Raw genomic sequence first — 25,935 nt, forward strand, 5'->3', positions numbered from 1 at the left:
AGAGGGAGGGAGAGGGAGAGAGAGAGAGAGAGAGAGAGAGAGAGAGAGAGAGAGAGAGAGAGAGAGAGAGAGAGGGGGGGGGGGTCCACCCACCTGTCTGCCCAGCCCTGCATCTCCGGCAGCGAGATTGCGTCGAGCGACGGGTAAGCGGCCTCCACGCCCCCGTCCGCCGGCGCAAAGCCGTAGTGCAGCGCAAAATGCTCCCTGCTGTGCCCGCCGTATGAGATGGTGACCTGTTCACACGACCGAGCCGTGAACGGCGCCTCTTGCCGGCTGCCCGCTGTGCCCGCCGTATGAGATGGCGCGACCTCCTCGCCGGCCGACAGCGGCCGTGCCGCCTGCAGCCGTGTCGCAAGTCGGTCTCACGGCTGCACCTCGACCGCACCTCGACTGCACCTCGGCTGCACCTCGGCTGCACCTCGGCTGCACCTCGGCTGCATCCCGGCGAGATCTCGACTGTGTCTCCGAGAGATCTCGCCTGTACCTCGGCGAGATCTCGACTGCATCTCGACTGTATCTCGGCGAGATCTCGACTGCATCTCGCCTGTATCTCGGCGAGATCTCGACTGCATCTCGACTGTATCTCGGCGAGATCTCGACTGCATCTCGACTGTATCTCGGCGAGGGCTTCGCCTGCAGCCGTATCGCCGGCCCGCTCGCAGTCGCAGCGGCGAAGGAGAAGAAGGCGGCGGGCTCCGCCTGGTGGTCCGCAGTAATCTCGGGTAATATCGGGCAATATCGGGTAATCTCGGGTAATCTCGGGTAATCGGCGGGCTCCGCCTCGTGGTTTGCAAAGTCGAGCAGCGGCACGAGCAGTGTACGGCGCCTAACCTCGGGTCACCTCGGGTCACCTCGGGTCACCTCGGGTCACCTAGGGTCACCTCGGGTCACCTCGGGCCACCTCGGGTCACCTCGGGTCACTGCGGGTCATCTCGGGTCATCTCGGGTCATCTAGGGTCCCTTCGGGTCACCTCGGGTCACCTCGGGTCACCTCGGGGCATCTCGGGTCATCTCGAGCAGCGGCAAGAGCAGCGTGCGCGTGAACACAGGGGCTAAGAGCGGGCACGGCTGCAGCCGCAACCGAGCAGCGATCAGCTGTGTCGTGTCGTCGAGTGCTGGAATGCATGGCCGTGGTGTGCTCAGGCTCTAAGTGCGCGGCGCCCGTGCGCGCGGGTGGTCAGGACGAGGCAGCGGCTGCTGACCAGCCCATACGCCCGCCGGAAGGACGCCTAATCTCGGGTAATCTCGGGTAATCTCGGGTAATCTCGGCCAGCCCGTGCGCCCGCCGGGAGGCCGGCCTCGGGCAGACTGCCGGAGCAGCAGTACTCTCGGGTCCTCTCGGGTCCTCTCGGGTACTCTCGAATACTCTCGGGCCCTCTCGGTAATCTCGGATAATCTCGCCTCGCTGGGCAGACTGCCGGAGCAGTAAGCGGCCTCCGCCGCGTCTCTCGCCGCCGCGTACAGCGCCGAGACGTGGGCGCAGCTCTCGGCGGAAAGGGAGGCGAGCTCCTCGCCGTCGGTGCCCAGCCTGCGCAGAGCACAGTCCAGCCAGTCTTGAATCAATGAAGAGACGCGAGCCCTCGCCGCTTTGAGAGAGCGAGCCTTCGGATGCCGGGGTCGGCAGAGGCGGCGAGGAGGGCCCGCAGCTCGTCGGGCTCGCACGAGACGGCGAGCGACGGCGACTCGGCCGGCCACGACGCGAGGAAGGCTGCCCAGCCAGCGCTCCGCCGCCGCGAGAGCACGGAGAGAGACAGCTGCGTGGCGGCAGGCAGCCCGCGGCTCCAGGGCGGAGAAAGCTGCGGCAGCAGCGCCGCATCTTCAACAGCCTCGTCATCGGTCGGAGCGTCCATGAGCGTTGCGGAGAGCGGCACCTCGAGCAGCACGGCGCCCGTCTCAGCCGGCCGGGTCGTGAGCAGGCCGCGCGAGCCAGATGGCGTTTGGTCGGACACGTCGACACTCCAGCCGCCTCCTCGCGCTGCGAGCCAGTCGAGGAGCGCTGTGGGCCTCACGCTGGTCCTTGATGGTGGCTGCGGCAGCGTTGCCAGGAAGAGCTGGAGCAGCATTTGAGCCGTCGTCGGTCAGGTTGCTCTGCGAGATCTTGCTCGCAGGGTTTGGACTTCTGCGGGGTATGGTAGATCCGCCAACCCAGATCGACCATACCCCCCCGCCTGCTGACAGACCCAGCCTCCCGGAGACCGGGGATGGGCGGTCAGGACCATACCCCCCACCCTTTGGGCCGCGAGGGTACCATACCCCGGAAAAAGAAACCCAGGGAGGGGGCGTGAAGTAAAGCCAACGAAGTCAGGCGGCATGACGTCTCTCGTTTTTCTTTTCGTCGCGAAACCGCCGCGCCGCCGCTCGCGCCGCCTCGCCTCCGCATCCTCCGCCGCCCCCTCTCCAGACACGCCGCCGCCCGCCCGCCTCCTCGACCTCCCCACGGACCTCCTCGTGCGCGCCCTCTCTCACTGCGACCCCGCCGACATCGCTCGCGTCGCGGCCGTCTCGCTGCTCTTCCACGCCTCGCTTGCGCTGGAGGGCATCCGCTTGTGGGTGCAAGAGCGCGGCTTCGAGCTGCCGGCGCAGCCGGAGGGCGAGGGCTGCGCCGTGCGGTGGCTGTGCTATTGGGCGTTGCTGTGCGAGTCCAACCCGCCGGCGAGGGCGGCGGCAGGCGCTCGGCACAGCCTCTTCATCGATGGCGAGGGGCGGCTCTCGTCGTGCGGCTTAACGTGCCTCGAGCCGCAGCACGTCAACGGCCTCCTAGGCCACGGCGAGGGCGTGACGCGGCTCAACACGCCAACCCGTCTCCCTTCTCCGCTGGGCGGCGAGCGCGCCGTGAGCGTGTCGGCTGGACGGTACCACAGTGTGTCGACTGGATACGCCCACAGCCTCGCCCTCACCGCCGACGGCGCTCTCTGGAGCTGGGGCTGGGGAGGGCAAGGCCTGTTGGGCCACGGCGACGTGCAGCTCCAGCTGCTGCCCAAGAAGATCGAGGCCTTTGCTGGTCAGCGCGTCGTCGCTGTCTCGGCCGGACTTAACCACAGCATCGCCATCACCGCCGACGGCGGCGTCTGGAGCTGGGGCTCTGGAGGCTTTGGCAGGCTGGGCCACGGCGACGAGCAGAACCAGCTGCTGCCGAAGAAGGTCGAGGCCTTGGCGGGGCGACGCGTCGTCGCTGTGTCCGCTGGCGAGAGCCACAGCCTTGCCCTCATCGCCGACGGCGCTGCCTTTACCTGGGGCAAGGGCGAGGCCGGCTGCCTAGGCCACGGAGAGGACCTGTCCAACCAGCTGCTGCCCAAGAAGGTCGAGGCGTGGGCGCCGGGGCAGTGATGAGAAGCGCGAGAAGCGCGAAAGTGCACGTTCCTATTCGCCGCCACCTGCGAACGTCTCCGAGAGTGGGGAGAGGCGAATCCGGAACGGTAGAGGTAGTGTGACACGCACGGGTGTCGATGGTAGCGAGTGAGTTGCGCGGCTCGCTCAGTGGGAGTTGCTTTCGGCATCGAACTTGGTCTTGGAGCACTTGGAGTGCAGTCGGTAGCACTTTCGGTACGGCTTTAGCCTCACACCGCAGCGGCAGGCGCACGGGCCACGGCGCAGGGCCATATGTCATATTAATGTGACGGGTCTTCGAGGGTTAGCCCCGCGTACCAGGTTTCAGGACTCCCCCCCCCCCCCCACTCGGAGCTAGGTCTCCGAAGGGTTATTTCACTGCGCTTTGCAGGTGAGTGAGTGAGTGAGTATTCTTGATACGAAACCACGACGACACACACCAGTCGACTCGCATCGGTTGCGTGCCTCCATGAACGGCGGAGCTATTCTCGCGTCCACACCACACCTGGCTCCAACGTGGACACGCCCATAGCTGAGAGGTTATTAGTCCCGCTATGGATATGTAAGAGCCACTAATGCAATTGTCGGCCACCTTATGCACATCCATGCCCACGGTTCGTAGGACGTCGCTGAGACGTCGTGTATTTTGGTGCCGTGTCAAGCCGGGTGGAGGCTCAGTGATGCGTCACGCATACGCCTCGCTTTACGCGTGCAGACAGAAAGCACGATCGGTGATTCGTTCAAATGTGCTGCGTATTATGCGCACGTCTTCTGTCCCGATCGTTACCACCGACCTTCTGGCCGCTACGCACCACGCACCACGCATCTGTTTTATGTAAGCTTTGCCAGAGAGGCTCTCTCGGGCCGCTACGCACGGTGTATTACGCACAGGTCTTACGCAGTGGGATCGTAAATCGGGGCTGGGTGAGCCTATGACCGACGCATTACGCACATGCACATGCTCTACGCTCTCGACCGTGAACGGCGGCGGAGAGGGGGTTACGCCTCATGTATTACGCATACGTCTGACGCATCGGTCGCCATGGGTTTCGGGGGGAGCTTACGTCCCATGTATTACGCACACGCACGACGGATTTGACTGAGAAGTGGCGGCCAGCAATGCCCAACCCTCCTCCACATCTCCACCTCCTCATCGCATCCGCTCGAGTCTGATTCCGAAATCTGTATTTCTTCGCTCTGATCCGCCTCAGCTTGCCTCCTCTCCTCTCTCACCCGCCGATTGCTCTCCTCCAACGACCACTGAATCGCCTTCTCCTCCCGTTCCTCGCTCCGACGCAGCCATTTCTCCACCCTTCCAGTCCCCTCTCCACTCATATAACGTCCGTCCAACCCGCTCACCATGTGCTTTTCCACTTCCGCATCCCGAATTGCATCCACCCTCTGTCCGCCCACAAAGCATCGCCACCCAAAAGGCCCCATCTGAAGTAAGGTCTCAGCGCTCCGCACCGATCGCGTCTTCTTTTCCTGCACCTTTGCCCTTTCCCTCTTAGCTGACGTCTCCATCCGCGCCTCCTCCCCTCTCGGCACCATCTCCCTCACTGCCCCTTCCACCAAGCGAGCCCCTTGTCCCCGACGGTACAAATCATCTTCGTTCGCACGTACACGATGACTTCCTGTCTCCCTGCGCCGCCTCTCCTCCCCCTGTTGCGCGACCTCCTCTAGCCTCTCCTCGTGCACCAGTAGTTCCTCGTTGATATTTCCCCATAGATTTCTCAGCGCCTCCACTACAATCGTCTCCATCATCCTTCGGTTGCTCCCACCTGCCTCCTCGCGCTGCTCACTCATCCATGGCGCAGACACACACCACGCTTTGCAGGCAATCCTTTTTTTGCTTTTTAGTTTTTGAGCTTAGCCTTCGATGTAATGAAAACAAACGCAAGGCGGACATGGCATATCGCTCTCGGGCTCACAGACATCCCTCACACCCGCCGCCCCCGCGCGCGCCCCACCCCGGCCGGGAGAAAGGGGAGTGACAGTTTGGGATGGCAACAGCCCGAGTATGTTGAGTCCTGGCTCAACAACGCAGAGAACAAGAGGGGGTGGTCCGGCTCACAAGTCCGGCTCACGCGCCTCGAGCTGACCCTCTACCGCACTGATCACTTCCGCCCCCTCGCTCCCAACCCATCCACCTCGCCCCGGGCCGCGCCGCGCGATCTCGGGCGATCTCGCGCTATCTCGGGCGATCTCGGGGCCGCGCCGTCTCGCGAGTCTCCAACCCGGGGAGAGGCATTTCCTGGCGATGTCCACCCCGCCGCGCCGCCGCTCGCGCCGCCTCGCCTCCGCCTCCACCGCCGCTCCCTCGCCGAGCATGCCGCCGCCCGCCCGCCTGCTCGACCTCCCCACGGAGCTCCTCGTGCGCGCCCTCTCTCGCTGCGACCCCGCCGACATCGCTCGCGTCGCAGCCGTCTCGCTCCTCTTTCACGCCTCGCTTGCGCTGGAGGGCATCCGCTTGCGGGCGCAAGAGCGCGGCTTCGAGCTGCCGGCGCAGCCAGAGGGCGAGAGCTGCGCCGTGCGGTGGCTGTGCTATTCGGCTCTGCTGTGCGAGTCCAACCCGCCGGCGAGGGCGGCGGCAGGCACTCGGCACAGCCTCTTCATCGATGGCGAGGGGCGGCTCTCGGCGTGCGGCTGTGCGCCGTCCTTCAACCCAGGGCTACTCGGCCACGGCGAGGGGGTGACGCGGCTCAACACGCCGACCCGCCTCCCTGCCACGATGAGCAGCGAGCGCGTCGTCGCTGTGTCGGCTGGAGGCGGGCACAATCTCGCCCTCACCAGCAGCGGCGCCGTTTGGAGCTGGGGCTATGGAGTCTCTGGCAAGCTGGGCCACGGCGACCAGCAGGGCCAGCTGCTGCCCAAGAAGGTCGAGGCGTTGGCGGGGCGGCGCCTCGTCGCTGTGTCGGCCGGACTTAACCACAGCATCGCCATCACCACCGACGGTGCCGTCTGGAGCTGGGGCTATGGAGGCGAAGGCCGGCTGGGCCACGGCGACCAGCAGAACCAGCTGCTGCCCAAGGAGGTCGAGGCCTTGGCGAGTCAGCACGTCATCGCTGTGTCGGCTGGAGACTTCCACAGCCTCGCCCTCACCGCCGATGGCTCGGTTTGGAGCTGGGGCTGGGGAGACTTTGGCCGGTTGGGCCACGGTGACCAGCAGCGCCAACTGCTGCCGAAGAAGGTCGACGACTTGGCGGGCCGGCGCGTCGTCGCTGTGTCGACTGGATACGCCCACAGCCTTGCCCTCACCGCCGACGGCGCTCTCTGGAGCTGGGGCGATGGAGGCTTTGGCCAGTTGGGCCACGGCGACGAGCAGCACCAGCTGCTGCCCAAGAAGATCGAGGCCTTTGCTGGTCAGCGCGTCGTCGCTGCCTCGGCAGGATGCTACCACAGCCTCGCCCTCACCGCCGACGGCGCCATCTGGAGCTGGGGCCATGGGGACTTCGGCAAGCTGGGCCACGGCGACTGGCAGAACCAGCTGCTGCCGAAGAAGGTCGAGGCCTTGGCTGGGCGGCGCGTCGTCGCTGTGTCGGCGGGACGCGACCACAGCCTCACCGTCACCACCGCCAACGCCGTCTTTACCTGGGGCCAGGGCGAGACCGGCTGCCTAGGCCACGGAGAGGACCTGTCCAACCAGCTGCTGCCCAAGAAGGTCGAGGCGTGGGCGCCGGGGCAGTGATGAGAAGCGCGAGAAGCGCGAAAGTGCACGTTCCTATTCGCCGCCACCTGCGAACGTCTCCGAGAGTGGGGAGAGGCGAATCCGGAACGGTAGAGGTAGTGTGACACGCACGGGTGTCGATGGTAGCGAGTGAGTTGCGCGGCTCGCTCAGTGGGAGTTGCTTTGGGCATCGCACTTGGTCTTGGAAAAAAAAAATTGCGTTTTACCCTGCGAAAGACACTACTCTCCCCCTCCCGTCACTCGTCCCCCTTGGCGTGGCGCGCCTCTCCCCCCAGCTCTCGGTATCGCGTACTGCACGAGGCTACCGTGGGCCCCGCCTGCGCGCTGGGGGTTCCCTGCCCTGTCGGGAAGCCTAGCTTTGAACCTGGGGTCGCTACCTAATGCGGGGCTCCTGGACGGGCGATGAAGTTCCCCTTGAATCTCTCGTCTCGCTTTCCCCCCGACTCGGGTCCGTGGGGGGTACTCCCTGTTTTGGCTTTTTGATTTCCCCCCCGCCCCCCCCCCCCCCCTCCTTCCCTCTCCGGGATGAGAAGCGCGCTGCTGTCCCTAGAGGGGGGTCGGGTGGTGAGGGAATTGATTAGGCCTCATGTTGTCCGCGGTCGCCCACGGACGATCGCCGGAGTGGGCCGAAGGACAGAGGCTTGCCTGTGTGGGGGCGCGCGGGCGCCCACTCAGGCTCGGCCTCCGTTGTCTCAGCCTTCATAAATAAATAAATAAAAACGGTCAAACTCTGAGACGAGATGGGATTTAGGGACATGTGTCCCCGCCCTGCACGATCTTGGTGTGAGGGATCTTCAATCCGTCCCCTCACCCCCTGGTCACTACCCGACACTAGAAGAGCAGCAAGAGTTGGGGCTGCGGCTACGGCTGCGGCTGCGGGAGGGGCTATGGTCGCGGGAGAGCCGCTGCGCCGCGTGGGCGCGCCTACACCGCGCTTGCTCCGCTCGCCACCTCTCGCAAAGGTCCAAAGTCATAGCCATCACCTCCTCCGGCAAGTCCTTTTCGCCTATCTTGCCGTCCCTCCATGCCTGGTAGAGCTCGTCGTCATAGCCATATTGCATCACAGCCTGCTGCACTGCGTCGTGCACAACCCCTGCCACCCTATCCCGCGCCTCAGCGTCGGAAAATTCGAGCTCGGAGTCATACCCGGAAGCAGGCGCAGACGGCCGCGGCGATTTGGCAGGCGGCGAGGTGGGGGAGGGAGAGCGCGGCGGTGCGCGCTCGTGGCTCCCGCTGGTGCCAGAAGGGCCAGCTCCCAATGCGCTCAGCCTGTTCTTGTCCACCACCTTGGGAGAAGGGGGTGGGGGTCCACCTCCCTTGGGTGCGGGCTTGCGGTGTTCCTGCTTCCGCTTGCCCGACTTTGGCGGGTTGCGGCCGAAGTTCTTCATGGTGAACCTGTCCGGCTTGCCGCCCTTCCCGACCCTCGTCCACCCCTCGGGCGACTCGTTGGGCCGGGGTTGCTGCGCCTGTTGGTGCTGCGAGTGTGCCTGCGATGCTGCGGCCGGAGCGGCAGCGGCGGCAGACGGTGCCACGGGCGGTGCGGCGAAAGTGGCGGTAGGCTGAGGCTGCGCAGCGTCCTGCGCGGCCCGCTGCCTGGCCTCATCCTCCCGCCTCTTCTCAGACTTGGCCTGGATGATGTACTGATACCCAAGCGGCACCGGGTTGATGCTGACGGAGTGCCAACCGTACCTCTCCATGCGCTCCGCGAGACAATCAATCATCGCGTGGTCGCGTGGCGACACCTTCTGGCCGAGGACGCGCTCGACCATCCGGATCTGACGCACGTGGAACGGCTCCAGGCCCGGCATGGAAGCCTCGGAGTCGGACATGGCCCCGTTTCGCTCAGCCTTCAGTTCACCTCTCCTAGCGCCCGGTTTTGCGTGGCGACCTTCATTTCGGGGTCGAAGGTGCTACACACACTTGCCCCCTGGTGGTCTGGCACTCGGCGTTATACCTACTGGGGTTAGGCTGTTTTTCTTTTATTTTCTGAATTTCGGGGGGGGGGGGAAGTGGGTCCCCGCGGTGTTTTTTCTTTCCTGTCAGTTTTCTTCTATAAAGATCTTGGCAAAAGAGAGGCCGTTTGTGTCGTATTACAAAATCTTTGTTTTCGTTTTTTGTTTTCTTTTTGATTTGTGGCAAACATATTAGAAATACCAAAAGAGGATATGCAGTGAGAAGATACGTTGCACCGTGGATGCTGGGGATCCCCCGTTGCAGGTTACCTCAACTGTCAGGGGTACCGTCCGGTTGAAGGGGCGGGGCGGTGCTGAGCCAGCGGGGTCGGGTCGGGTCGGGTCGGGGCGGAGCGGCGGGGGTTGCACGGGTCGGGGAGTGGGGCGGGTAGGGTGAGGATGGTGGCGTGGGGTGGGGCGGGCGCCGGAGTGGGAGTCATGTGACTGCTTCTGTGGTGGGGGCGACGGCTCCTGAGGAAGCCGTCGCCCGCGCCTTGTCTGTCGTGTACGAATCTTGTTTTTTTGTGGACCGGCGCTCGCAAAAATTCTTCTGGGGATGGCGTCTGACAAAGTCCATCAACATGAAAAAGCCGCACCAGACTTCTCCGCTCGTCGCCCCTCCTCCGCCGCTGCCGCCGCTCTCGCCCTGCGTCAATGGGCGGCTTCCTCGCGCGCCGGTCCGATATAAACCACGACGGAGTTCTGAGCCAGAAGGACCTCGACCTCTGGTCGCAGCAGTACAAAAGACGGTACTGCCACGGGCGCGGATCGGGCGCCGCCGAGGGCCACTACCGCTGTGGCGCCACCGGCGAGTGTGTCCAGGCCGCCGCCACCCTGCCCGCCGCTTCATCACCGCGCACGCGGCTGCGCCGCACCCGCCTCCGCCGCGCCCTCGCCACACCGCCTCTACCACCCTGCGCACACCGCATTGCCGCCCTTGCCCCTGCCTCTCGCGCGCCACTGCCTCTCCACGCATCCGTCTTGGCTGCTTCAGCCAACCTCTCATCTTTCTGCCACACACACACACACACACACACACACACACACACACACACACACACACACACACACACACACACACTACGCACAGCTTTCTCGCACGCACCACGCACGCACGCGCACACGCACCACACGCTCGACGCCTCCCCTCTCTGCGACCCCGCAGCTTCCGAGCCTCGAGCCGTGCCACGCGCCTCCCGAGCAGAACGCCGACGTCGACGACAACGGCGAGATGCGACACGAGATGCGCCGAGATGCGCCACGAGATGCGCCGAGATGCGAGACGAGATGCGCCGAGTTGCGCCGAGTTGCGGAGATGCGACGCAATCTCCCGCCAATCTCCCGCCTCCCGCGCCCCGTCAGGCCGCGTCGAGCCCGCCGACACACTGCCTCTCGAGATCTCTCGAGATCTCTCGAGATCTCTCGAGATCACCCGAGATTGCCCGAGATCTAGGCCGCGTCGAGCCCGCCGACATCAGCATCATCACGGTAATGCCCCTCTGGCCTGCCCTCCTTCGTGCGTGGCGGTGTGAACAGCGTCTCTTCACACCTGCAGCTGTGAACAGGCGTCCCTCGGACTCCCCTTCTGCATGCGCCCGCCGTCGCCGCCGCCGCCACCGCCGCCGCCGCCGTCGCCGCCGCCCTCGCCGCCCTCGCCGCCGCCGCCGCCGCCCCCATCGCCGCCGCCGCCGCCGCCGCCATCGCGCCCGCCGCCGTCGCCGCCGTCGCCGCCGCTGTCTCCTCCCCCCTCGGGCCTTGTGGCGGCGCTTCGCTCGGAGGCGCGCTGTGTGCTGTGCTACCGCTTCGCGCCTCTTCACACTTCTTCACATACCTCCTCACACTCCTCCTCACTCCTCTTCACGCCTCCTCACTCCTCGGTTCACGCCTCTTCACACCCCATGCACGCCTCTTCACGCCCTCGAGCTGTGAACACAGGCGGCCTCCCTCTTCTCGCGCCTCTTGCCGCCCTCCTCTCTCTCGAGGCGCCGAGCGGTTAGCAGAGAGAGAGAGAGAGCCGAGAGGGGCCGAGAGGAGCCAGCCGAGCGATTAGCCAAGGGGAGCCGAGGCGAGACGAGAGGGGCCGAGGGGAGCCGAAAGGAGCCGAGAGGAGCCGAGAGGAGCCGAGAGGAAGGTTCAGGAGCCGAGACAGCAGTAACAGAGAGACCAGATCCAAGGCTGCTGACCAGATGAGGACGTCGATGCGAGTGAAATGAGTCACTCACCTGTTCAACGAACTGAGAGCCCAGGTACCAGATCACGGTGGAGGCTGTCGTCGCCGCCGCCTCCACCCTCCTCACCTGCCTCTGCCTCTGCTGCTGCTGCGCCGGCTGCGGCGGCGGCGGCGGCGGCGGCGACCGTGAGAGGCCCCACGCGGCGGTGGAACCTTCTAGGAAGCTTCTAGGAACCTTCTAGGCGACGAGGACGGAGAGGAGACGCGGCGGTGGAGTGCGCGCAACGCCGCCGGCTACGACGACGAGGACGGTGACGAGTCCGTCTAGGAACCTTCTAGGAACCTTCTAGGAACCTTCTAGGCTACGACGACGAGGACGATGACGAGTCCGTCTAGGAACCTTCTAGGAACCTTCTAGGAACCTTCTAGGCTACGACGACGAGGACGGTGACGAGTCCGTCTAGGAACCTTCTAGGAACCTTCTAGGAACCTTCTAGGCTACGACGACGATGACGATGACGAGTCCGTCTCGCTCTACGCGGGGAGAGAGCAGGCGCGCGCGCGCGCGCGCACATGCACTCCCACACACTCACTCACCCACGCGCACCGGGCCTTGCACCTTCGTTGGATGCCGCTCGCCCACCGGGCCTTGCACCTTGAATGCCGTGTCCGGCTCCTTTCCTCTAGACGTGGAGTCGCGAGGGACTAGGCTGGCCCTCGCCCCACAATATCGTGTGTGTGTGGAGAAGTCTACCTGACCTGAGAGCAGGCGCCGTCTGGAGAGAGCTCGTTTGCAGACTGCTGAGCGACGTAATTAGTTCGTTGATTAGGCGCCGTCTGGCGAGAGCTCGTTTGCTGGGAGCTCCGGCGGCGCGGGCGTGATCGACGGCGAGTATGGCGGCGCTCAGCGGCGGCACAAGGCGCCTCCCTCCTCCTCGTCCTCGCCTGCTCTCTCCTCCTCTCGTCCTCTCCTCCCGCCCCTCCCATAGTACCCTAGAGACCGTACTCGCTCCGCCCGCCTCTCCCCTAGACCTTCCTCCGCTCCACCCTTCCCTCGCCTCCCCCTCCGTGCCCCCCCCCCCCCCCCTCCCCCCCTTCACACCTTGCGCTTATTAGTCACAGTCACACAAACTGCGTGGCGAGGGAGTCGGCCAGCGGAGTAACGACACTGCCACCAGGCGGAGTAGTTTACCTTCCCTCTTCCCTCTTCCCTTGACCCTTCCCTTACCTGTACAATGCCGCAGGCGTCGTACTACATCCCGTCGGAGCAGTCCGAGGTCGAGTTCCAGCAGAGCTGGGCGCGCGCCACGCCCGTGTGTGCGCCGGGCGGCAGCCTCGGGCTGAGCTTGGCCATGGGAACCGGCGGGCGGCGCGACGGCTTCACGAGGCCCGACGGAAACGACGAGCTCTGAGGAGGGAAGAGAGGGAGCTGGGCAGCCACGACCCACCACGTCTTTTCCCCGACAGTAAAAACGAATAATTCAGGGGAAAAGAACAGAAATCAGGGCATCACCAGCGCCAGGGCTACGGCTTTAGCCCAGGAGAGAGCCGCAACAGTGTACGACACGCGATCATGCATGCCCTCGGGAAGCCACATCACGGCCTCGCAACAACAAGAAGGCCCAGAGGTGCAGCAGCGGGGGCGGCCCGCAGGAACAGTGGACCATGCACAATCCTCACCGTCCCGGATTCGCCTCTCTCCACTCTCGGATACGTCTGTGCACCATTTCACCCTTCTCATCACTGCCCCGGCGCCCACGCCTCGACCTTCTTGGGCAGCAGCTGGTCCGACAGGTCCTCTCCGTGTCCTAGGCAGCCGTGGGGGCCCTCGCCCCAAGTAAAGACGGCGCCGTTGGTGGTGACGGTGAGGCTGTGGTAGACCCCAGCCGACACAGCGTCGTTGCGCTGGCCCGCAAAGGCCTCGACCTTCTTGGGCAGCAGCTGGCGCTGCTGGTCGCCGCGGCCCAGCTGGCCGTGAAAACCAGAGCCCCAGCTCCAGACAGCTCCGTCGGCGGCGAGGGCGAGGCTGTGCCCGCCTCCAGCCGACACAGCGACGACGCGCTGGCCAGCAAAGGCCTCGACCTTCTTGGGCAGCAGCAAGATCTGCTCGTCGCCGTGGCCCAACCGGCCTTGGCCTCCATAGCCCCAGCTCCAGACGGCGCCGTCGGCGGTGAGGGCGAGGCTGTTTTGGCCACCAGCTGACACAGCGACGACGCGCTGCGCCAACACCTCGATCTTCTTGGGCAGCAGCTGGTCCTGCTCGTCGCCGTGGCCCAACCGGCCGTCCAAACCAAAGCCCCAGCTCCAGACAGCGCCGTCAGCGGTGAGGGCGAGGCTGTGGTGCTGTCCAGCCGAGAGAGCGAGGACACACTGGCCAGCAAAGGCCTCGACCTTCTTGGGCAGTGACTGGTTTTGCTGGTCGCCGTGGCCCAACCTGCCTTGGCTTCCATAGCCCCAGCTCCAGACGCTGCCGTCGGCGGTGATGGCGAGGCTGTGGTTGCCTCCCGCCGACACAGCGACGACGCGCCGGCCAGCAAAGGCCTCGACCTTCTTGGGCAGCAGCTGCGTCTCCTCGTCGCCGTGGCCCAAGCAGCCAAACCTTCCGCAGCCCCAGCTCCAGACAGCTCCGTTGGCGGTGAGGGCGAGGCTGTGCCTCCCTCCAGCCACCACGCTCACGGCGCGCTCATCCAGCGTCGACGGGAGGCGGGTCGGCGTGGTGAGCCGCGTCACGCCCTCGCCGTGGCCGAGCAGGCCTGGGTAGATCCCCTCACTGCCGCACGACGAGAGCCGCCCCTCGCCGACGATGAAGAGGCTGTGGGAGGAGCCTGCCGCCGCCCTCGCCGGCGGGTTGGACTCGCGCAGCAGCGCAGCGAAGCACAGCCACCGCACGGCGCAGCTCTCGCCCTCTGGCAGCGCCGGCAGCTCGAAGCCGCGCTCTTGCGCCCACAAGCGGATGCCCTCCAGCGCAAGCGAGGCGTGGAAGAGCAGCGAGACGGCTGCGGCGCGAGCGATGTCGGCGGGGTCGCAGTGAGAGAGGGCGCGCACGAGGAGCTCCGTGGGGAGGTCGAGGAGGCGGATGGGCGGCGGCGTGCTTGGCGAGGGGGCGGCGGTGGAGGCGGGGGCGAGGCGGCGCGAGCGGCGGCGCGGCAAGATGGACATCGCGAGGAAAAGAAAAACGTCGAGCAAACCTCGGAAACCTCCACCCATGCCGTTCTCCCATCCCTCCCTTGGGTTGTGTGTTTTCTTTCTTTCTTTCTTTCCACCCATACCACGCCTCGACTCGGACACGGTGTTCCGAGGGCAAGGGAGAGGGGCTGGCTCCTAGCCCGAGAGGGGAGCTTCCGAGACCCACTACATGACCACGCACGCATCATCCCGCGGCCTGGCGGTCGGCGGGATTGCAATCAGTCTTCGCGTGCCGCCTGTCGTTCGCTCGGGCGCCTTCGGCGTCGGGGTGGCGAGCAGGGGACGCGGCTCTGAGCGCCCAGCAACGCGTGCCGGATGGAGTCCGGCCGCGGGTGGCTAGGGAAGTTCGCTCAGGATGTGTGGCAGTCAGTTTGGCTGAGTGTCTTGTCTTGTGGTTCTGTGTGTCGCTCCTGTGTGACCGTCATCGCCCGTCTAGCGTCCACCCATACCGCGTTGGTGTCCCAGTCGTTGGTCGGACTGTGTTTCGCCTTCCCATCAATCAATCAATACCGCGTTGGTGTCCAGTCCGAGCCTGGCTGTTCTTCACCTTACTACCTACCTACCTACCTACCTTCATAGCGACGAGTAGCTCGCAGAGATCCACGAGGGCACTGTTGTCGAGAGCTTTTTCTTCTTGGGAGGAGGGGAGGGGAGGGGAGGCTCTGCCATCAGCTGCTGTCGAGCCGAGTCGGCGGTAGTTGCCGCAGCTGCGCCGCATTGTCGCTCAACGCTCATGTGCGTGTCGGCCGTCACCCCCCGTCTTGCGTCCACCCCGATACCGCGCTGGTGTCCCAGACCGTTGGTCTGACTGTGTTTCACCTTTCGACACATACATTTATTGTCACTCAGGTAGTGCCCCCGCACCGCCAACAACAGGAGGTGCCAGTTGCGCGACAACCGAGGCGAATCGGTCTCGACCCCCATCACACATCCTGGTCTCGCCACGACCTCAACCGCGCGGGCGAGCACACGAGCGGCCTCTCGCAACACAGCAGCACCACGGCGAGCCAAAAGATGAGCGCCACGGCCAGGCTAGCCGCTCCCGCGTCCCCAGGACGGACGCCCGCGAGCCTCAAATGGCGGCGCGACGCCCACACTACTACTCGGCTTCTGCCCAGCATGGGTGGCAAGGCGCCGCCGCCGCCGGCCTCCCGCAGCTCGCTGCAGTTCCAGGGCTGTGTGGGGCAGCGAAGCGAGTGGACGACTTCGGGCGGCTGCTCGCCCTGGTACCCGCACGCGCTCGCTTCGCCCGGCGTGCGGCGGAGCACGTCCAAGGCCGTGACCGAAGCCTCGCCGCGCACTTGCCCGCCACTCGCTACTCCTGCGCCGTGCGCCGACGGCGCCCCGCCCGCGGCTGCCCTCTCTACGTGATGTTGGTAGAGGGCACCGACTGCGCCCGCCTAGTGCGGCAGTAGCGAGCTTAGCGGAGCGACATCCAGGACAGAGCCGAGCTGGGTCCAAGGTGTGTAGCCGAGTTGGCTGTTGCCTTGTGCGGTGTCAGCATGCCGACGTGCCACAGGTGTGCAATGAAGAGCGGTTGGCCGCCGCAGAGGTCGGCCGCCTTGTAGCCCAGCGGCTGAAAATTGCAGCCGCAGGGTAGGTGGTGCAGCGACTCAGGGTGCAGCCGCAGCCAGTTGTTGAGGAACTCCTGATCTCCCCACTCCGCCTGCCGATGCGATGCGGGCAGCATGGCCGCAGTCCGCCTTGTCGCCGCGACGATGCGTGCTGCAAACCGCGCCGCCCGCATCCTCCCTAGGTGAAGGAGCAGCACGCCCCCGTTGAGCGGCGCACCCCCAGCACCCTCGCGACACCGCGCGCCAGCGAACTCGTAGGCCAACGGCCAGCATCGCGATGGGAAGGGGCCGCACATCGCGCCCATGTCAAACACTGCACCGATGTAGGCGGGAGCTGGCAGCGGGGCGAGGCACGGCTGTGGGTCCTGAGTCACGACCGTGTCCAGGTCGAGCACGAGCACACTGCCCTTGATCCCGAGCAGTAGTTGCGCAAGGAAGAGCTTGCACACTGAGGAGAAGTGCATTGCGGTGAATGGTGCGAGGGGCCGGGTGAGGCCGACGCAGCGCGCAACATCGTAGCAGCTGGTGCGAAGCGGCGCGGTGGCGGATGCGGCCGCAATTGCCGCACCGGCCCGGCAGGAGGGAGCGTCGGAGACGAGATGGAGATGCAAAGGTGACCTGTAGTTGACGACGAAGGACCGGATGAGGCCGCCTGCTGCGCTTGGGTAGCGACTCGCTCGCATGGCCGCGGCACCGCCGCCGCCACTGCGGCCGGCGAGAATGATTGCCACGTGCGACATGGATCTAGCTGATGTCGCCTCTGACACTGACGGCACGTCCGTTGGCCGGTCTGATGGCAGGGCACTCGTGGCAGAGCTGTTGTGCAGGCGCTGCAGTGTCGCATTGTACTCTCCAGCCGCAACCGACCAGTCTCGCCTGTAATAGTCGGAGGCCCTGTACAGGGCGCGAGCCTCGGCACGCCGCAGGACAGTCACGCCGTCTGGCGCCATGCGTGAGCGTGACGCAGGCGTATACTCGGCTCGGCGGGCGAAGACAGAAAGAATTTAAACAAAACAACTCTCTCTCACAGCAGACAGGCTCGACACAGGAAGAAAGAATTCAACAAAAAGAACTCTCTCGGACAGCACACAGGTTCGACACAGGTACCAAAAGAGGCACAGCCTGCGACGGACCTTTAGAAGGCGCCGTCGTCCTCATGGAGGTGGGCACGATCGGGGGGACAGTCGAATCCGCGAGCACCGCAAAGAAAGAAACAGAGCATGAGCGAGAGTTGGGAGGACGGCACGCCGCCACCACACATCTCAAAACAAAAGCACGTCTCGCGCGCGCGTGAACAGGGCTCCAGGCCCCAAATTACGTGTGAGTGTTAGAGTTGTTTGGTATTGCTAAAAATCTCTCTCTCTCACATCTCGCTTCTGCCTTCTCGGCGCGCGCAACGAGATTTTTTTGGACGGGAAAGTTCTTCTTTGACGGCCGTTCTGAGATTCGCGCTTTGTGTTTCTTTTGGGGGGGTTTGTTGGAGTTTGTCTGTTGTTTGAGAATAGTTTGAGGTGGTCACCCTGCACCCATTTGACCGCCAGCGTCAATGGTCTTTCGGTCTGACAGGCGCTTCCTAGATGTACTGTGTGCCAATTCTCGCAACTCGCAACTGTGGTCTAGCTGTCGAGCTGACACCTTTCCTGGAAACCTCGTACGCGAGCCTGCGGGAAGGGTCAGCGCGATCGGATCTAGAGACATCAAACTATCGTACCTTCCGCGTGGAGCATGAGCGCGTGCTGTGGTATGTCTGCGCCTTGGCTGCCCCCGCTGCGCGCCTCCCCCTTTCGCCCCTTGCGCAGGAGCTCACAACTGAGGTGCGTCCGAGAGATGCCGCCCTGCAGGCCACTCCCCTGGCGTCCACTCCTCTCGCTCACTCCTCTCGCTCACTCCTCCTCCGAATCCGACTCTGGCGGCGCGCACGACCGCACCTACCACAGGAGCAAAGCTGGCGGTAAGAGCGCGGTGTGAAGCCGCGACCTGCGATCGCCAGTCAGTACTCGGCTCCTCTCGGCTCCTCTCGGCTCCCCTCGGCTCCTCTCGGCTCCTCTCTGTTCAAGCACCTGTCGCGTCTGGTGGTCGACTCTCTGCCACTCACCCTCCGCCACCTACTCGCAGCTGCACTCTTCACAGCCGCACTCCTCACAGCTGCACTCCTCACACTCGCAGTTGCCACCTCCCGCCGCTCCATCCGCGCGAGGCAGCGCGCGCCGCCGGCCCCCTGCCTCTGCCCCTCGGCCTGCGTGCTGAATCCACCAACGTGAGAGCACCGCGTGAGTACAACGGGCAGGAAGACAGTGCATACAGCGGAACACAGCGGACGACACCGGGATGCATGTCTCTCGAGCGCTGGTTGGGATGCATGAACACGAGTTCTGCTGCTAGGCCCCTCGGTGTGTGTGCCAGTCCGCGCCGGTCCGCGCCCTTGTCGTGCCAGTGTGCTGTGCGAGAGGCTTGCGTGTTAAGAATTCTAGTCGCCTCGACCTGCTAGGGAAGTTCGCTCAGAAGCTGTGGCAGCCCCATTGGCTGAGTGTCTTGTCTTGTGGCTCTGTGTGCCGCTCCTGTGTGACCGTCACCGCCCGTCTAGCGTCCACCCATACCCCGCGGTAGTGTCCCAACATTGGTCGGGCTGTGTTTCGCCTTCCCATCTATCTATCATTCGGCCTGCAGCGCCAAATCGCGGACCAGCCAGTGCTCATCGCGGTGCGCCTAGACTCAAGGGCGCCTTCATGAACTGATCCGGTCATTGGAGTCGGACCCTTCCGGTGCTCGTGGCGGTGCGCCAGCACTGCCGCGCCGCTGTCAAGTTGTACGCGGTATGGGAGAGTGTGCGCGGCGCCGCCTATGGGGAAGGGTCCGGAAGGGTCCCGGAAGGGCCCTGGAAGGCGGACGCGGTGCGGGAGAGTGTGCGTGGCGCCGCCGCTCACGTGCTCGCCGTAGAGCGTCGCCTGTGGTGCTAGTGACTAATAATTTAAGATTGACAACTGAGAGCGTCGCCTGTGGTGCTAAAAACGAATCATTTATGATTGATAGTTGAGAGCGTCGCCTGTGGTGCGTGGAGGACGTGTCGGTCATTGGAGTTGGAGCTGATCATTGGTGGTCGAGCGTCGCGTCGTCGATGTCGCCATATCTCCCCATATCTCGCCATATCTCCCCATATCTCGCCATATCTCCCCATGCAGAGCGTCGCCTCGCCATATCCGCCTCGCCATATCTCCCCATATCTCCCCATATCTCGCCATATCTCCCCAGAGCGTCGCCTCGCCAGATCTCCCCATATCTCCCCATATCTCGCCATATCTCGCCTCGTCGAGAGGGACGTCGACGGCGACAACCTGACAGACACCACCAAACCGACTCAACGAGCTCTGCCACACCGGGCCGACGGGGGCGGCGGAGACCACGCCGCCGATCCCTGCGGGCGCGCATCCAGTGCAGTGCAGTCTACAGGGCAAGCGGCAGCCCCCACCGTCCCGGCCGCCCAGACGGAGTACGCGTCGGACGGGTCCTCCACCGCACACGCGACGCGATCGCCGGCGGCGAAGCGGCGCGGCTTGGCGGCGGGCTTGGCGGCGGGCGGCGGCAGGCAGTACGAGGTCCACTCGAGCCCATCCTAGTGGCGAGTGAGTGAGTGACCGCTCTGGTGTCCCAGTCGCAGTACGAGGTCCACTCGAGCCCATCCTAGTGGCGAGTGAGTGACCGCTCTGGTGTCCCAGTCGTTGGTCTATCCTAGTGGCGAGCGAGTGAGTGACCGCTCTGGTGTCCCAGTCGTTGGTCTAACTAGCTAGTGACCGGCCAACGAGCTGGCGGCAAGCAGTACGACGCCCACGTGGGCCATCTAGTGCGCGGCTTCATAGAATGCTTTGTGTGAGGCGCCCCTCCCCGAGGCAGAACCTGTCGCTGTCCTGGGCAGAGCACGGCTCCTCGCTCCCGGCTTCTCGCGGCTCCTCTCCCCATATCTCCCCATGCAGAGCGCCGCCTCATCGACATCTCCCCATATCTCGCCTCTCGGCTACGCGCGAACCTCCCGCTGCCCAAAGCAAACCTCGGCTCGGCACACGTAGACCTAAGGAACGGAACGCCAGCCCTTCAACGCCCATGCATTCAGCGCCTCGGCGCGGCGCACGCGCACACCTCGTCCGTCGGCACAGAGATGAGCCGTCCTTCGGGCGGGTCGATCTTGACCTGAATGAATGAATGGAAACTAATGAATTAACTTCATTAATGAGCCGTCCGTCGGGCGGGTCGATCTTGACCACGTACGGCAGCACAGTCTGGCCGGTAGGGTCGGCCGGGTCCTCCTCGTGTGTGGCCTGTGATGCAAGGGCCGACACGCCTGACTTGGTGACTCCTGCCCAGGATTGGTCGGGCCCTACTCCTCGCCTGCACGGCGATGCATGCTTCCGTCTCCACCGATACCAAATCACCACTCAACCTCCCTCGCCCGCTCGCTCGCCCAACGGGCAGTCTCGTCGGAAGGGCCTCGGAAGAGTCTCGGAAGTGTCTCGGAAGTGTGTCTCGCCTGGATGGTGCCGCTCGCCCACGGGCAGTCGCCTCCGATGTTGCACACCACGCGGTCGCCCCGCACGAAGCGGAGCGGCTGCTGCGCCTGCTCATACCTCGCAATGCACGCATCCACGCCCACGCCGACGCGCTGCTGGATGAGCTCGAGGTCTCCGGCGTGCAGCTCTGCGCGCCGCTCGTCGGTCATGCGGCCGACGGTGCCGGCCACCACCTCGTCCATCAGCTCGTTGTAGTCCTGCTGCGTCAGCCGCTGGAGCACGTCGTACTCCTGGAGACAGTCAGAGACGGCTCGGGGAAAGGTCTGTGCCGTGGCGGAGATGCCGCGCAGCGGCGTGGCGAGGCGCACGCAGAGAGAGCGTGGACGATCAGGCTCGTGTGGAGGTGAGTCGGGGGAGCGTGCTGTTGTCGATGGAGTGGTCATTGCTGCCTGGATCCGAAGCTCGACCGCCGCCTCGACGAAGAGCCGGTCCGGGACGACCCTCTCCGGCGGATTGCGAAGACGCGCGAGCGCCGCCGCCTGAAACGCGGCTCTTTCCTCCTCGGTCATGGGCTGCGACGACATTGCCGGCGTTCACGCGCGCCCAGCGATGGCCCAAAAGAAGAAAAGGTCCGCGTGCTGTTTAATGCCTTCTCAAGCACTCCGGATTTTTATTCTTTTCCTCGCGATGTCCACCCCGCCGCGCCGCCGCTCGCGCCGCCTCGCCCCCGCCTCCACCGCCGCTCCCTCGCCAGACACGCCGCCGCCCGCCCGCCTCCTCGACCTCCCCACGGACCTCCTCGTGCGCGCCATCTCTCACTGCGACCCCGCCGACATCGCTCGCGTCGCGGCCGTCTCGCTGCTCTTCCACGCCTCGCTTGCGCTAGAGGCCATCCGCTTGTGGGCGCAAGAGCGCGGCTTCGAGCTGCCGGCGCTGCCAGAGGGCGAGGGCTGTGCCGTGCGGTGGCTGTGCTATTCGGCGCTGCTGTGCGAGGCCAACCCGCCGGCGAGGCTGGCAGCAGGCGACCGGCACAGCGTCTTCGTCGTCGGCGAGGGGCGGCTCTCGTCGTGCGGCAATGCGCCGACTGCGCCGACCTTCTATTCAGGACTCCTCGGCCACGGCGAGGTGGTGACGCGGCTCACCACGCCGACCCGCCTCCCGTCGACGCTGGGCGCCGAGCGCGCCGTGAGCGTGGCGGCTGGAGAGTACCACTGTCTGGCCCTCACCGGCGGCGGCAGCGTCTGGAGCTGGGGCCATGGAGGCTTGGGCGCGCTGGGCCACGGCGACCATGAGCATCAGTGGCAGCCGACGAAGATCGAGGCCTTGACTGGCCAGCGCGTCGTCGCTGTGTCGGCTGGACGGAGCCACAATCTCGCCCTCGCCGCCAACGGAGCTGTCTGGAGCTGGGGCTGGGGAAGCTGGGGCGGGCTGGGCCACGGCGACCATCAGGACCAGCTGCTGCCCAAGAAGGTCGAGGCCTTTGCAGGGCAGCGTGTCGTCGCTGTGTCGGCTGGAGGCATGCACAGCCTGGCCCTCACCGCCGACGGCTCTGTCTGGAGCTGGGGCAATGGAGCCTTTGGCCGGTTGGGCCACGGCGACCGGCAACACCAGCTGCTGCCGAAGAAGATCGAGACCTTCGCTGGCCAGCGCGTCGTCGCTGTCTCAGCTGGAGAGAGCCACAGTCTCGCCATCACCGATGGCGGCAGTGTCTGGAGCTGGGGCGATGGAGGCCAAGGCCGGTTGGGCCACGGCGACCAGCAGAGCCAGTTGCTGCCCGAGAAGGTCGAGGCCTTGGCGGGCCAGAGCGTCGTCGCTGTCTCGGCGGGAGGCCACCACAGCCTCGCCATCACCGCCGACGGCGCCGTCTGTAGCTGGGGCGATGGAGACTGCGGCAAGCTGGGCCACGGCGACCAGCAGGAGCAACTGCTGCCGAAGAAGGTCGAGGCCTTTGCTGGGCAGCGCGTCGTCGCTGTGTCGGCAGGAGGCGGGCACAGCATCGCCCGCACCGGCGACGGCGCCGTCTTTACCTGGGGCGTGGGCGAGGACGGCTGCCTAGGCCACGGAGAGGACCTGTCCAACCAACTGCTGCCCAAGAAGGTCGAGGCGTGGGCGCCGGGGCAGTGAGACTAGATGAGCTCGCCGCCGCCGCCGCCGCACTCCATGGAGCGTTCGCCGTCGCCGACGTCGGCTCGCCGTCGCCGCGGCCGCCCTCCGCGGCGAACTTGCGGCCGTCACTGTCGGCATCGCCGTCGTCGGCATCGCAATGCCGCCTCCCTCGGGCAGCTCAGCCAGAAAAACACTCCCCGCCCCGGAGTTTGGAGTTAAAGACGCGGGCGCAGAATTTCTTTTGCTGAATTTCTTGCTCGGGTCGGGTTAGGGGCGGGGTTGTGGGGTGTGGACTGTGGTGGGGATGTCGGGGTGGGGAGTGGGTGAGCGCGGAGACGGTTTCTGAGGAAGCCGTCGCCCGCGCCTCGCCTGTCGCGCGAATCGTGTCGTGCGACCGCCTATAAAATTCTTGTTAGTTTTTCGCGGAAAATTCTTTTTCTCGCGATGTCCACCCCGCCGCGCCGCCGCTCGCGCCGCCTCGCCTCCGCTTCCACCGCCGCTCCCTCGCCAGACACGCCGCCGCCCGCCCGCCTCCTCGACCTCCCCACGGAGCTCCTCGTGCGCGCCCTCTCTCACTGCGACCCCGCCGACATCGCTCGCGCCGCGGCCGTCTCGCTGCTCTTCCACGCCTCGCTTGCGCTGGAGGGCATCCGCTTGTGGGCGCAAGAGCGCGGCTTCGAGCTTCCGGCGCTGCCAGAGGGTGAGGGCTGCGCCGTGCGGTGGCTGTGCTATTCGGCGCTGCTGTGCGAGTCCAACCCGCCGGCGAGGGCGGCAGCAGGCCGTCAGCACAGCCTCTTCATCGACGGCGAGGGGCGGCTCTCGTCGTGCGGCACAGCGGACGAGGACGAGGAGGACCTTGAGGAGGTTCCAGGCCCCCTTGGCCACGGCGAGGGCGTGACGCGGCTCAGCACGCCGACCCGCCTCCCTTCCCCGCTGGGCGGTGAGCGTGCCGTGAGCGTGGCGGCTGGAGATTTCCACTGCCTGGCCCTCGCCGCCGACGGCGCCGTTTGGAGCTGGGGCGGTGGAGCCTGGGGCAAGCTGGGCCACGGCGACCAGCAGACCCAGCTGCTGCCCAAGAAGGTTGAGGCCTTTGCTGGCCAGCGTGTCGTCGCTGTGTCAGCTGGAGGCATGCACAGCCTCGCCCTCGCCGCCGACGGTGCCGTCTGGAGCTGGGGCTTTGGAAGCCAAGGCCGGTTGGGCCACGGCGACAGGCAGAGCCAGCTGCTGCCCAGGAATGTTGAGGCCTTTGCTGGCCAGCGTGTCGTCGCTGTGTCGGCTGGAGGGAGGCACAGCCTCGCCCTCACCGCCAACGGAGCTGTCTGGAGCTGGGGCTGGGGAGGCCAAGGCCGGTTGGGCCACGGCGACGAGCAGCGCCAGCTGCTGCCGAAGAAGGTCGAGGCGTTTGCTGGCCAGCGCGTCGTCGCTGTGTCGGTTGGAACTGCGCACAGCCTCGCCCTCACCGCCAATGGAGCTGTCTGGAGCTGGGGCTTGGGAGGCGTGGGCCAGCTGGGCCACGGCGACACGCAGAACCAGCAGCTGCCGAAGAAGGTCGAGGCCTTTGCAGGGCAGCGCGTCGTCGCTGTGTCGGCTGGAGGCGGGCACAGCCTCGCCCTCACCGCCGACGGCGCCGTCTGGAGCTGGGGCAGCGGAGACGAAGGCCAGCTGGGCCACGGCGACGAGCAGCTGCAGCAGCTGCCGAAGAAGATCGAGGCCTTGGCGGGGCAGCGCTTCGTGTCCGTAGCGGCTGCGTGGCAGCATAGCCTCGCCATCACCGCTGACAGTGCCGTCTTCACGTGGGGCCACGGCGAACACGGCTGCCTAGGCCACGGAGAGGACCTGTCGAACCAGCTGCTGCCCAAGAAGGTCGAGGCGTGGGCGCCGGGGCAGTGATGAGAAGGGCGAAGGGTGCAAGGTTCCGTGTTGCCGCGTCGCACACGTGCCTATTCGCGCCGCCGGCACTGGTGGTGGCTTGGGCGGCCCTCCGACGCTCGCCACCTGCGACGTATGCGAGAGTTGCGAGGGGCGAATTCGGGACGGATGAGACTGATGCATGGCTGTGATGTCAAAAAAAAACTGTTCAGTTTTACGAAAAAGGGAGCTACCTGCTCCGGCGACACTAGGGACTCGGGCCTGATCCCGCACAAAACATCTCCACACACTCTCTCCTCTCTATGACACGACTCTCCGACCTTGGGCTAGATTCCCATATTTCACCACAAGCGCCAAACTGCTTCGCCGCGCGCTGCTTACAGCGTCAAGTGCGGCCCTTAGCTGAGTAGAACTCGAAGTGGGCGTCGAGGGGGCCTATAGTAGAGTGTGAGCCCGCGCGCTGCAAAGCTCGAGTGTGGGCGATGGCGCGAGCTGGGCCATGTACTAATTGCGTGTGACTGTTTCTGCCGTCTTTGAGGGGGCGTGGGCGTAGGAGTGGTGCTCTGCTACCCTTGCAGCCGAGCGCCTTCTCTCAGCTCCATTGCCTCTAGGGGGTTGTGGCCGTGGATTTGGCCCCCTAGCCCCCCTCTCCGAGAGCAGGCCTGTCCAGTCTGTGTGGGTGGGGCGCCGTCGTGGCGTGAATCTTGCCTGCCCGTCGTGGCGTGAATCTTGCCTGCCGATGTTGGGGTGTTGCCGAGGTGGCGTGTCGGGGTGTCGCCGTACGCGGAGGGTAGGCAAGCGGTGGTGGGGACGGGTTCCGGGGCTTTGTCGAGCGTGGTAGTCGCCTCTGGTCTCGAGGTGTGAATGGAGCTGTGTGTCAGCTCTGACTATCTCGCGTGATATCGGCCGCGTTGGCGGTTTCAGCGTGCTTCAGGCGAGGGATTTGGTTGGTGAGGGCGCGGGTGGAACGCGTCCGAGGGATCGCGGGCGCGGGCGAGTGCCGAAGGCGGTGTGGCGCGCCTCAGACCGAGGTCTGTTTGCGCCTGTTTGCGCCTGGTCGCTTGCATAGGGTCAATCTCGGCGGTTGAGTTAGTGTTGGCACCCCGAGTGACTGGCTTGATTGTTGGGCTGAGTGCGAGCCCTAGGGCGCCTCATCCGGCAGGCTGTCACTCGGCGGGGGTGGGGAACGCGAGACGGGGTCCATTTGTGGTTGGGACCGTGCGTGCGGGGTTGGGCGACTCGCAGCCGTGGGTGGGCACTGGGACATTGTTGACGCGCCTGCGGGCGTGCCTGCGGGCGCGTTTGAAAGCGCTGATGCGCCTCCTGCGAGCTATCCGTGGCAGCAGGAGCGCGGTTTTTCGTGAGAGGGTGTGAATCACCGTGTGTGCACCGGGCATTGGTGGATGGAGTTTAAGCGCGCAGAGGCGTGGTGAGAGGAGGGCGGCCATGCAGAGGCTGACTCGGGGATGCCTACTGGGATGGCGGCCGCAGGCTGCGGTGTGAAGGGCAGTCGCCGAACCACGGAGTCAAGGAGAGCCATAGAGCCGAAGAGCCACAGCAGTGG

The 25,935-nt window shown here is 65.4% G+C and overlaps 2 protein-coding genes across 2 annotated transcripts in view; one reads left to right on the forward strand and one right to left on the reverse strand.

Annotated features, from left to right (window-relative positions):
• Positions 1-10,964, forward strand: part of EMIHUDRAFT_62384 (hypothetical protein) — a gene marked incomplete at both ends in the record, with an annotated part of 18,590 nt that extends 7,626 nt beyond the window's left edge. Inside the window, one exon of the mRNA XM_005757794.1 lies at positions 10,523-10,964. Coding sequence (XP_005757851.1) covers positions 10,523-10,964 — 442 coding nt within the window. The remainder of the gene's footprint in view (positions 1-10,522) is intronic.
• Positions 10,965-18,637: 7,673 nt separating this feature from the next.
• On the reverse strand, positions 18,638-20,980 carry EMIHUDRAFT_199159 (hypothetical protein; the record flags this gene model as incomplete). Its single annotated transcript, XM_005757795.1, has 9 exons — positions 18,638-18,736; positions 18,822-18,842; positions 19,364-19,507; positions 19,919-19,960; positions 20,029-20,079; positions 20,154-20,207; positions 20,284-20,362; positions 20,439-20,686; positions 20,864-20,980. 9 exons carry the CDS (start codon positions 20,978-20,980, stop codon positions 18,638-18,640), a joined length of 855 nt encoding a protein of 284 aa, XP_005757852.1.
• Between the last annotated feature and the right edge of the window lie 4,955 nt (positions 20,981-25,935).

The sequence above is a fragment of the Emiliania huxleyi genome (genome assembly GCF_000372725.1).
Source record: "Emiliania huxleyi CCMP1516 unplaced genomic scaffold EMIHUscaffold_9, whole genome shotgun sequence".
Taxonomy (NCBI): Eukaryota; Haptophyta; order Isochrysidales; family Noelaerhabdaceae; genus Emiliania; species Emiliania huxleyi.